Genomic DNA, 12,384 nt, shown 5'->3' on the forward strand with positions numbered 1-12,384 from the left:
TGGAAAATGGAAGCACACAAGCCATCTGCATGTCATGTCAGCTTTGTTTAAAAAACACTCCTTTCTTTGCCCTTTATTTCTTAGCATTTCATAGCAGATGTTGTGGTATAGATTTCTTTTGTTGCAATAGATTATCAGGCCATAGAATGGATCATAGAAGAACCACCATTGGTTCGCCGAAAAAAAAAAAAGAAGAAGAAAAAAAGAAACTTTCAGTGAACAGTTTTCTAAAGAATCAATTTTGCCTTAGAAAAGTTTCTGTGTGATTTAAAGGTTCTTCTTGGAGCCATTGATGCTAATAAAGTGTTCCAAGTCTTCTGGTGTGAAAAAGACTAAAATGACTAAAATGATTAAAATGTAATGACTCATGAGATGACAAGTAAATGAAAAGCAATTCATGGGCTGGGTGGACTGGCAGTGAATAACTACTTAAAAATAGCAGAAGATCATAGTTTGCATAGCTGAACTTAAGAAAACAAATCACTGTATTCTTGAGGGAAACTGGGTTAATAAATAGAATATAAAGTAGAAATTTTATTTTTGTATTTTTATAAAATTCTGTTAGTCACTCTGGTCCACACTTCAGTATAGTAGGTGGCGGTAATGCACCTAAACATTGGATGCCACCTGCCATAAAACAAGAAGAATTTGTTAGCAATCCGCCATTAAAAATAAAATTAATAATATCAAAATACTTAAAAGGTTGTAGCATCAGTAGTTTTTTGGTGCTGTTTGTTCATATGTGGTTGTGAGCAGACTGAGTGTGAGTATTTACACAGTATATATGGACAGATATTTTCCATTAAGATCTGTCAGCAGGGAATGAGTGTAAGTCTGTTTGGATCACGTCCACCAGAGGAAGATTCCAGATTAACTCTTATTGCCAATAATTTAATTCAGACCACATGTGCTGGACAGCAGAAAAAGGAAGCTTATGAACGAGAGGGACATAAAATAGTCTGCTACTGCATTTCTTGCAAGTATGCAAAAAAAAAGACTCTAAAACACTCATTGTCTTATGCATTTCATTGTTTTTTCTATTTAAATAGACTTTTCTATTTTATATATTTTAAACTAATTTATTCCTGTAATCAAACAGGATCACACTCCAAATTTCATGGGCAGGTTTGCCTGCAAACACAGTCACCAAATAAATTGCAATGTAGCTTAGATGTACAACATTTAAAACTGATTAACGTTACGCTTTCATACATTGGTAACTTAAGCTCACTTTCTAGCCATGTCATGCTAGTTAACAGTTAAAATTAACAGAGAGTAATTGTAACTTACCTTTGTGAAAATGCTTTGAACACACCATCATGTGTGGTGGAGTGTTATCGAAGGTAATCTCGGCCTCCTTACCGCTGCTATCCATGCCATTCGTCGCCTTTTTGTCACCTCTGAAATATGGCTTTTACTATTATTTTTCCACGCTGGAAAACGATAAAAGGATATTCCATTCTTAAGCTTTATGACACTTCTATATCGTGAGAACGACTATTGCAGTTTATAGGTAGGCAACATCTTGAACACTGCGCTCTTCCCTCTTGCAAAGAAGTCTAGCGCCTAATGCTTGTGCCGCGGATTCTCAAAATGCTTTGCATTCACCACTGGGAAAACGTCATGATGACGACACATTAGCGATCTCTACTGCTCCCCGGGCTCTGCAGCATAAATGGCTGCCCACTGCTCCGGGTGTGTGTTCACAGTGTGTGTGTTCACTGCTCTGTGTGTGTGCACTTCGGATGGGTTAAATGCAGAGCACAAATTCTGAGTATGGGTCACCATACGTGGCTGAATGTCACGTCACATTTTTTTTTCTTTTTTTTAATTTTGGGAGTCTCTTCTTCAGGGTGGCCACATTTCACTATTTTACTTTCTGAAGTGGTGGCATTAACCAATATGAATCACTATTTAAACAGTTGATGGTGGTGTTTTCATTGAAAGTATGAAGCAAATGGAATGGTTTGTGGGTAAACTAAAAATGACCAGCTCATTGGTTTTTGGTATGTAGAGCAAATGTAGTCACATGCTTACAATCCTGTAAATACAATTTTAAAACATAATCTGGAATAAAAAAAATAATAAAAATGAGGAGATGTATACAATGTTTAGTAACACTTTAGAATAAGGTTCCAATAGTTCATGTTAGTAAACTATTTTAGTATACCATAAACTGTGTGTGTGTGATATACACAGGGCGTGTGTGATGCGTCAGTGCAGTAGTGCTGGGATAGTAGTGCCTGTAGGTTAGTAGATATTGCATGCTGCAGGCTGCTTCTGCTTGCTACATTCTGCTTACAGCTACTGCCATCGAATAGCCCTTGTGTAAGTGCGAAAAGTGGAGCCAAGTGTGTAAGTCTCCTCCTGTCAGTACATAGCCTCTCCACCGCCAAGACTCCTACAGTGCCTCCTTGCGGCCACACACGGTAACTGGGCCCTAGCGGACCCAGGCTGAACTGTAGGGGATCTCGGAGCAGCAGTGGGCCCCAGAGGCGTGGTGTGCAGGCCCACCAAGCAATGGACATGCCCTGGCACCCGCCAACCACAGCCCCAGGTATGGCTAAATAGTCCCACTGCCTTTTGGGGTAGCCTATAGAGGCAAAGCCTAAGGGAACAAACCCTGAAAAAAAGTAAAAAAAGACCTCAACGAAGGAACAGGCGGAGGATGATGGCTGACTTAAGTGGTGCATCACAATGGCTGGGAAGCCGGATGAAGGCTGCATCAGTGATGGGTCCCCAGTCATCTTGGACTCCGTGCCACTGGATCCTGACCCAGACCTGCCAAGGACCATGTGGTGGTTGTCTGTGCACCAGCCTCCACACGTTAACCCCTTACTAGTAACCCCCCTTTTTTGGCATGGAGACCGAAATTACATACCCAAAATAAAAAGGTTTCTGCTCATGATTCTTTCTCACTAGATACATAACCAACCTTTGTTCACAAAGCTGACACTTTAAAGTTTACTGTTCAGGAATCAGAATCACTCAGACTGTTATGATAATAGAGATATATAAGCTCAAACATAAAAACAAAAATAAAAATATTAAAAACATATGTTTTAAATGTATTTAAAAAAATGTTGATGTAGGAAATGAGTTTGAAAACACAGTGTAGCTAAGGCCACAAGTCTTCCAAGACTTCATAAAAAATTTCATAATCGAATCTGTAAAACTGTGAATTTTATGAAATATTTTCTAAGGCCATGTCATGTGTGTTTTTAGAGAAGGCTCATCAGATTGATTTATGGCCCTTGTCATCTCTGTAAGATCTCACATGTAAACTTTCCTGTTCTCTTTGTGTATGTTTCACTGTTGAAAACTGCCCGAATCATGATTGTATTGTTCTCACCAAACGGTTCTTTCACACCTCCGCCAAGTATGACACATTATCCGCATTATTCTTTTATCATTATTCTTTTGTTTTTATTCCACCTTTATTAGCCTTGATTGTGGTTTTTCAGGCTTTACAAAGCAACAAAGCAGCGATCTCACTTCAGTCTCTCTTTGCATTTAGCCCTTATTTATCAAAAGTCTTACTATAAAAATACAACAAAACATTTTCTTACGACCTTACGTGAATTATTGAGACAAAAATGCATTATGAAGAAGAAAAGCACCTGCTATTAGAAGCATTGGTGCTAACGTTAGCATCAAGCTACATCTGACAATTTATGAAATTATTAATACACTTTTACTCAAAACTCACTTTAAACCCCGATCGAGTGTTTATAATAACTTCCTTTAGCGATCAGGGGTGGAATTTGGTCGTTTACTGTTGTAAAAATATGTTATTTGTAGCCTTTTTCATCTCTGCACAAGTTAGCATTTCCGATGTACATTTTCGATTTTTTTTATAAAAACGCCCCAGATCTCAAGAAATTCTCATACCAAGCTTTACTATCGTAATCGCGGGTTTATTATTCGGATATTTTGTGTGTACAGAGGTGTTTCAGTGTTGTTTTGGCCAGATAACTACCAGGAAGTGTGCAGGAAGCATGTGACACGATGGGGCGGTGTCCAGATATTACACTCTCAGATTGACGTTTGAAAGACCCAATCAGAGTCTGAGTCACACACCGCACGAGCTGTGACTACTGCACGCACACAGAGATCGCTGGGAGAGGCTGTTTATCATCTGATCGCGTAAATCCGTGGAAAATGAATAGAAATGACGATTCTGTCTGAAGAAATATGAAGTAAACATCAGTAAATATATCCATATATCTCCGCAGATATGCATCTTTGGTCTATAAATCCTTATTGACGCTGTTCGGTGAGTCTATGTGAACACAAATAAACCGCTCTTGACGTGACTGAATATGAGTGAGTTGTGAATTTCTATTCAAAATGTGGCATAATACGGATTTATTATTTTGCACTCCTGACATAAATCACTAAATATCTGTCACTGCAACAATGTTTTATCAAAATATTGGTCAAATATCGAAGCTTGAGTCTTTAAACTTTCCATTGATGCACAGTTTGTCCAGATGAAGTAAGACAGTGATGTTTAATGTGCTGTGAAAATGAAACAATAATAAACTGGGGCCGTCAGCGATGTTTGCACGCAAAGGGGTTAAACAACGTCACGCACAGGCGTCCTCCACAAAGGGAATCCACCCTACCACCCCGGATAAAGTCCTATGGCGACCAGCAAGTGGCGACGGGGGCAGGTTTGTGTAGTCTGGAAGCCCCTAGTCATGAGCTGTCACATCAGGCGATGGATGTCAGAATCAGTCGCTGGGCTCTTGGGACGAGGCAAAAGAGCTCTTCGGCAGCTACACCCATGACTAAGCAGTCCTATTTAGGATCCGCTCTGCTTACCCCACATGGGGAAGGGGCTAGAAAATGTGGCCTAAAAATAGCCTGCCTCATACCTCCCGACTGGATTACCTCGTCCAGAGGGAACACCCCATTTGTGGTCAGAAACAAAATAAATTTAATTTTGGAGCCTGGAATGTGCGCACTCTGATGGACAGCACCTCCAGTGACAGACCTGAGAGACAAACCGCCATCATAGCCAGAGAACTGCAGAGATGCCGGATTGATATAGCTGCTCTCTCCGAGACCCGGCTGGCAGGTGAAGGGCAGCTGAAGGAGGAGAAAGGTGGCTACACTTTCTTCTGGAAAAGAAAGCCAGCCGATGAGGCTAGAAACTATGGAGTTGGACTTGCCATTAAAAACCAGCTTGTCAACCACCTCTCCGAACTTCCTGTGGGGATCAGCGAGCGCCTCATGACAATCCGTCTGATGTTGGCCAACAACCAGACAGCGACAGTAGTGAGCACCTATGCCCCTACCCTAGACTCCGACGTGGAAGAAAAAGAAGCCTTCTACGCCTGCCTTGAAGAAACCCTGTCAAAAATCCACAAGGAGGACAAGATCATCCTCCTTGGAGACTTCAATGCTAGGGTAGGCCGGGACCAACATCTCTGGAAGGGCACTGTTGGCAAGGAGGGTATCGGGAATATCAACTCCAATGGAGTGCTGCTTCTGAGTAAGTGCGCTCAGCACAACCTCATCATCACCAACACTCTCTATCGACAGAAAAACAAATTCAAGGCATCTTGGAGACACCCTCGCTCCAAGCAATGGCACCTCACTGATTATGTCATTGTAAGGGCCAGGGACCGCTGTGATGTGAACATCACAAGGGCCATGATAGACTCTGACAACTGCTGGACAGACCACCGCCTTATCCGATCCACAATGTCTATCAAACTTAAAAAAAGGAGGAGGATTCAGAAGAAGCAGACACGGCGAAGACTGAACCTTGACAGCCTGAATGAAACTGCCATCCAGAAGCTAATTCAGGACTCTCTTGAGAAAAGTCTTCAGCAAGAATATCCTGATAACATTGAAGAGCACTGGGGCCTTCTCAAATTCGCCATCCATGACTCATGCAAATCCACCCTTGGGTATCAGTCCAAAAAACATCAGGACTGGTTTGATGAAAATGACACAGAGATAGAACAACTTTTCTACAGAAAATGAAAAGCCTTCCGAGAGTGGCAAAATGACATAACATGTGAGGCCAAAAGGGCAGCACACTCCAGAGCCAAGTTTGATGTTCAGAAATTGACGAGGGAGCTCAAGAACAAATGGTGGACAGAAAAGTCTCTAGAACTCCAGAGACTGGCAGATTCAGGTAACACCAGAGGCTTTTTTAGTGCCACTAAGGCTGTCTATGGCCCTAGCCACCGCGGCTTAAATCCCCTGCGCCCAAAAGATGGACAGACTCTTTTAAAAGACAATGACTCCATCAACGCACGTTTGAAGGAGCATTTTCAAGAACTTCTGAACCGTGACAGCTCAGCCAAACCAGACATCGCCGACCATATCCCACAGAGTCCCATCAGAGAAGACATGGGGGAACCTCCTACCCTAACTGAGGTTCACAATGCCATCAGAAATCTCAGGAACAACAAGGCCACTGGTCCTGACGGGATCCCCGTGGAAATCTTAAAGGAAGGAGGACCAAGGCTCTGGCAACACATCCACCATCTTCTCATCAATGTCTGGGAAAGGGCGGAGTTCCCCTCAGAGCTCCGGGATGCCCAAATTGTTACCATTTTCAAGAAAGGGGATAGGGCTGAATGTGGAAACTACAGGGGCATCTCGCTCCTATCAACAACAGGCAAAGTCCTTGCTCGTGTCCTCGCCAACCGCCTTCTACCACTATCTCAGGAGATACTCGCAGCCATACTCCACCTTACTGGCCAAGAGTTGCCACAGGGGATCCCAATCCTTTACAGGACTGACGGCAGGCTCTTCAACCTTAACAGGATCAAAGCCAAGAGCAAAGTCAGAAATGCCACCATCATAGAGCTGCAATACGCCGATGATAACGCTATTGCATCACACTCTCCTGAAGACCTCCAGGACATCCTAAATGCCTTTGCCAAGGCATACAGAGCCCTGGGTTTGGTCTTGAACATCAAGAAAACTCAGGTTCTGTATCAACCACCACCCAACCAGCCATCACTCCAGCCTATCATGAAAGTGGATAACACCACTCTGGAAAGCGTGGACCACTTCCCCTACCTTGGCAGCATTCTCTCTTCCAAAGCTGATATAGACTGTGAAGTTAACCATCGCCTAAGCTGTGCCAGCGGAGCCTATGCCAAACTCAGGAAAAGAGTCTTTGATGACCGAGACCTGAGGGCTCAAACCAAGGTCCTGGTTTACAGAGCTGCAATTCTCCCAACTCTGCTGTACGGAGCGGAATCTTGGACCAATTACAGCAGACACCTGAGAGCACTGGAACGATTCCATCAAAGAGCCTTAAGAAAAATCCTGAGGATCAACTGGGAAGACAGATGTACAAACTCTAGTATTCTGGAGGAAACGAATATGCCCAGCATCACTACCACCATAATGCAGCACCAACTCCAATGGATAGGACATGTCATCCGCATGCCCAACAACCATCTCCCTAAGCAGATCCTGTACTCCCTGCTAAAAGAAAGACAGCGAGCCCCTGGTGGGCCAAAGAAACACTTTAAGGACAATATCAACACCAGCCTGAAAAAGTTTAACATCACGTCCGGTGACTGGGAGAATCTCGCGTTAAACAGGGACTACTGGAGAAAAGCAGTGAAGGAAGATGCAGCACACCACGAAACAGAACTCCGGCGTGCTGCAGATGTAAAGCGGCAACACCGCAAGGACAAACAGAGAAAGGCTCCACCACCACACATCACCTCAACCTTCCAATGCCCACATTGCACCAGAATCTGTGGATCACAGATCGGCCTCTACAGCCACCATAAACTAATCAAGAACAATCTTTCTACAGCATTTAATTGTATTTAATGTTAATTTCAACATTTACTAATGCATTATTAAAATCAAAAGTTGTGCTAGTTAACATTAGTTAATGCACTGTAAATTACTGTAGCATGGACTAACAATTAATAACTGTATTTTTAACTAAAAGTAACAAATATTAATAAATACAGTAATAAATGTATTGTTCACTGTTTGTTCATATTAATTAATACATTAACTAACATTAACTAATGGAAACTTATTCTAAAGTGTCACCTAATGTTTTTGTCGTATTTTATTAAATAGTATGACACCTAAGATTAATAGGTGTCTAAGATTCTATTTTACATTTTCTGAAGAAAATGTGAGAGGTGCTTTCCAGTGCAAAACCTCTTGATTCAATGAGGCTAACTTTAGACATTAGATTTATAAATGTTCTTTGCACATTTGCATACACACACTGTTTTTTATAACTATTTACTAAAAGGTTCTTTGGGGAACCAAAAAAATAGTTCTTTAATGGCATTACTGTGAAAACCTCCTTTTGGAAACTTTATTTTTAAGAGTGTATGAATCATAGTTCTAGTTCATTTCGACAGGAAGCAGACAGACTAAATTTCTACAACGTGAGTGCTGATGATTGAGAAATCACTATCAGTAGATTAATGGCTGTCAGAACATTTCAGACACCCTATAATTTAGATGAATCATTGGACACCTCTCATTATACATAGACTAGAAGTAGCATATGCACACAAGCATCCAGAAACAATTATATCTCTTTGCTTTTGACATATTTGTGTGAGAAGCCCATTTGTGCATTGCACTCAAAACTAAATTTGTTTTGCTACAGTTAGTGTGAAGATATATATATATATATATATATATATATATATATATATATATATATATATATATATATTAGAATATTATTTGAATGTATTTATTTAAAAAATTTATGGGCTACAAATCTCTCAATTCCACAACACTCTAATTATTAAAAAAATGTATGAGCTTTCGTCTTCTGTTGAGCACAAAAGAAGATGGTGTGAAGAATGTAAAAAAAAAAAAAAAAAAAGAAGTGAATATTTACATTAGCTTTTACAAACAGTCTTCAAAATATAATGTGTGTTCAACAGAAGAAGGAAATTCTTATGTTTGGAATGGGTGACTGAGCAAATAAAAACAGAATTGTCATTTTAGGGTGGACTAACCCTTTATGGCTGTAAGTTTGTCATATGTAAAGTTTGAAACACATCTATTAAGGCTGAATTTATAATGCAAATAATTGTACTATTCCTGAAAAAAAGGAGAGACATTATGACAGAAAGAAAGAGATGAATACATGCTTCCTTAGCGGTGGTTCGCCCTGAGTGAAGCATATCTCAGATGTTCTCACTTTTACTGTGAGTGTCAGTGCATGCACTCAGTGTATGCATGACTAATCACATGCACATTACAGACTAGTTTTGCTTATAACAGATTCAAACAACTGATTAGTAATTATTACGTAAGATAACGGATAATCTCCGAATGCTGAATTTTCTTCTTTTTTTAATGAAGCAATTTTTCCTGAAAATAAATTAAGAATAGAAAAATAAAAATATGAAAATATACAAGAATCATATATTTCAATATATCACACTTTATAAGCATATAATGCATGCATCAAGCCTTATTTACAAATTAAACAAAATTAAATAAATAAAACCTGTATCTTGCATCTTATGAGTGGTTGTTTACTAGTAAAATGTTGTACATACATTCAAAAAGCTTTATAATGTAATTATAATAATGTAAATACCGAGTTATAAATGTGTTATAAAAGATCATATTCTTAATTTTTATAACCGCAGAGAGGTTGGTATTAAAATGTAATAATGTTAACATTCATTTTTTGCATGCAATTTAAATGTTTAAAGAATTGTGCTATAATGCACTGTATACAGGATTCATAGAAAATTTCAAAACAATTAAATGCAAACTTGATTCCTGTAAAAATGTTCACGTAATTTGTGATTTAAATGCAATGTTTAATACAAATTAACAAATATATATATATATATATATATATATATATATATATATATATATATATATATAAACAATATAAGAATTAGATCAGAATTAACCATAAGATAATAAGAATACACATTTTATTTTACAGAAAACTGCAAGGTTACTTGTTAACATACAGGCCTATAAATGTACTGCATATGATACTGTTATGATAAAAATCTTTGACAGTATTTTTTTTTTTTTTTATCCGTAAGCATGTAAAATCAAAAATGGAGTCCATGTCTTTAATTTAAAATATGAGCCTTTTAAACATCCACTGTGAGGAAAGAAAAAAGAAAGAAAGAAAAAACTCCTGTACACTTCTATACACTCTATAAAAATATGGATTATCATATGCCTACTTAAAATATATTTAGAGAGAAGTATTGTTTTTCCTATTTATGGCCTATTTATAGAACTGAGTGCCCATGTGCTAACCTCATGTCATGTCTGTTTCATTCATACTGGATGCCAGAGGGTGCCTTCACACAGAAACTCCACAAATGCATCAAAGATATAATAGAACATGTGACATTCCAGGAAATCCCTAATATTGACAAAGGTGACAAGCTATCGCTGTGACTGAATTAAAAGCAGCTAGAAACATATGAACTGGTTTAACATGAAGACAATAAACCTACAACAATATATATTTTAACAGTGTTCTTCATGCCATGCAATGCTAATCGACAAAGCCTCATCAGATCAGAAAATGGATTTGTTTAAAGCAGTGCACTCTATAGCTATCACAGTACTGTGATGCCATACAGTTGGTGTGTGCATTGCAAACAAAGCAAACCTGGATATTTTATGCAATAAAGAATTCCTGGCCAGGACACCTGTCCAGAAAAAAGGGCACGTATTAACTGAATCTGAAGGTCTAGTTACAATAATTTCCATTTTATTCTCATTGAAATTTAAGAAATCTAGAGAAAGCCAGCATTTGAAAAGCAGGCCATGAGAGAGTCCAGACTTTCAGAATTTCATTGTCAGATAAACTTGGGTGTCATCAGCATAACAATGGAATGATAGCCCATATTTCCTAGAGATAGAACCAAGTGGTAACATGTATAAAGAAAAAAAAAAAATGCAGCAGTCAAATCTAAGAGTAGAAGTTGCTAGAATCCCAAGGTACTAGAACACCATATTATCAGCTAGAAAACTCTGCAACTGTTGGATGACTGTTTCCCCAAAACCTTCACAGAATGGAGATTAACTTCCACTGTGGGGTCTAGGTTTTTAAGCAAGGAGTTGATTATGGCATGTTTGAATAAGTCAGGTACAATACAAGTGTCTAAACGGCAATTTGAGATGCGGACCAACTGCATTAAAAAACATGCAAAGGAAATATATAAAAATAGATAGTATCAATAATATCAATATATGTGAGTGTACTGTATGTTTGCAGGTAAAAGTTTGACATTCTTTCATACCAGCTTTAAATATAGCGCTGAGAAAGATTATAGTTAGATTTTGCAATAAAATATACTCAGGGAATTGAGATTTGTGTGATTGTTTGTATGAACTGTATGAATGTGAATAAAGTTGGAAATAATATATACTCTAACCCAATCCCTACCCCTAAACTTAACCCTAACCGTACCCATAATTTATTCCTAAAATCAGAGGGAAATTATAACTGATTAATATGGGTGTAGAAGCTCCTAACCCTGATTGTAAGCCTTAAAAAAATATTTCCTGAAAGTTCTATCTCAGTTCTGATTGGTCGACTGGAATGTTGGACTTGAGGAAATCACACTTACCATACACACACACACACCCCCACACACACACACACACACACACACACACACATATATATATATATATATATATATATATATATATATATATATATATATATATATATATATATATATATATATATATATATATATATATATATTAGATTTTGGCTGTCTTTCAGTTTTGATCCTACTTGATCTCAGTGCCGCTTTTGACACTGTTGATCACTCAATTTTAATTACTCGTCTTGAAACTGTTTTTGGGGTTTCAAATACTGCTCTTAATTGGTTTAAGTCCTACCTTTTTGATCAGAAGCAGTTCGTTGCCATGGGTGGATTTAGATCTGAGGTTAATGTTGTGCAGTCTGGTGTCCCACAGGGGTCAATTTTGGGCCCTCTTCTTTTTAATATTTATGTTTATAATTTTTGGCCAGCTTTTGAGATCTCTTGGTCTAAAATTCCACTTCTATGCAGATGATACCCAGATCTATATTCATTTTAGACCTAATGAAATTGTGCTGTTAATTTTCTTTCTGAGTGTATTTCTAAGATGAAGGAATGGATGACGGATAATTTTCTTTGTCTTAACAGTGAAAAGACTGAGATTATGCTTGTTGGTTCACCCTACCATCTACGCAAATCAGAGCTGGTTGATCTAACTCTTGATGGCAAAAATGTGGAGTTTCAAACAAAATTGAGGAATCTAGGAGTAATTTTTGATGCCAACCTAATGTTTGAGCCACATGTTCTGAATACTGTTAAAATTTCATTCTTCCATCTTAGAAATATTGCCAGATTGCATCCAATG

At 38.4% G+C, this 12,384-nt stretch overlaps 1 protein-coding gene across 1 annotated transcript; it reads left to right on the plus strand.

Moving 5' to 3' along the window:
- Nucleotides 1-4,598: 4,598 nt before the first annotated feature.
- LOC113060279 (uncharacterized) lies at nucleotides 4,599-7,818 on the plus strand. The gene is made up of 2 exons (XM_026229173.1): nucleotides 4,599-5,975; nucleotides 6,045-7,818. Exons 1-2 carry the CDS (start codon nucleotides 4,852-4,854, stop codon nucleotides 7,816-7,818), a joined length of 2,898 nt encoding a protein of 965 aa, XP_026084958.1. The 5' UTR covers nucleotides 4,599-4,851.
- The last annotated feature ends 4,566 nt before the right edge of the window (nucleotides 7,819-12,384 follow it).

The sequence above is a fragment of the Carassius auratus genome, chromosome 42 (assembly GCF_003368295.1).
Source record: "Carassius auratus strain Wakin chromosome 42, ASM336829v1, whole genome shotgun sequence".
In the NCBI taxonomy this organism is placed as follows: Eukaryota; Metazoa; Chordata; class Actinopteri; order Cypriniformes; family Cyprinidae; genus Carassius; species Carassius auratus.

Excerpts from the sequence above, each read along its gene's own strand:
- LOC113060279 (XM_026229173.1), top strand. The coding sequence starts at position 4,852 with ATGTGGCCTAAAAATAGCCTGCCTCATACCTCCCGACTGGATTACCTC. Across the intron at positions 5,976-6,044 it reads GAAAATGACACAGAGATAGA|GGCAGCACACTCCAGAGCCA; the intron begins ACAACTTTTCTA and ends TGAGGCCAAAAG.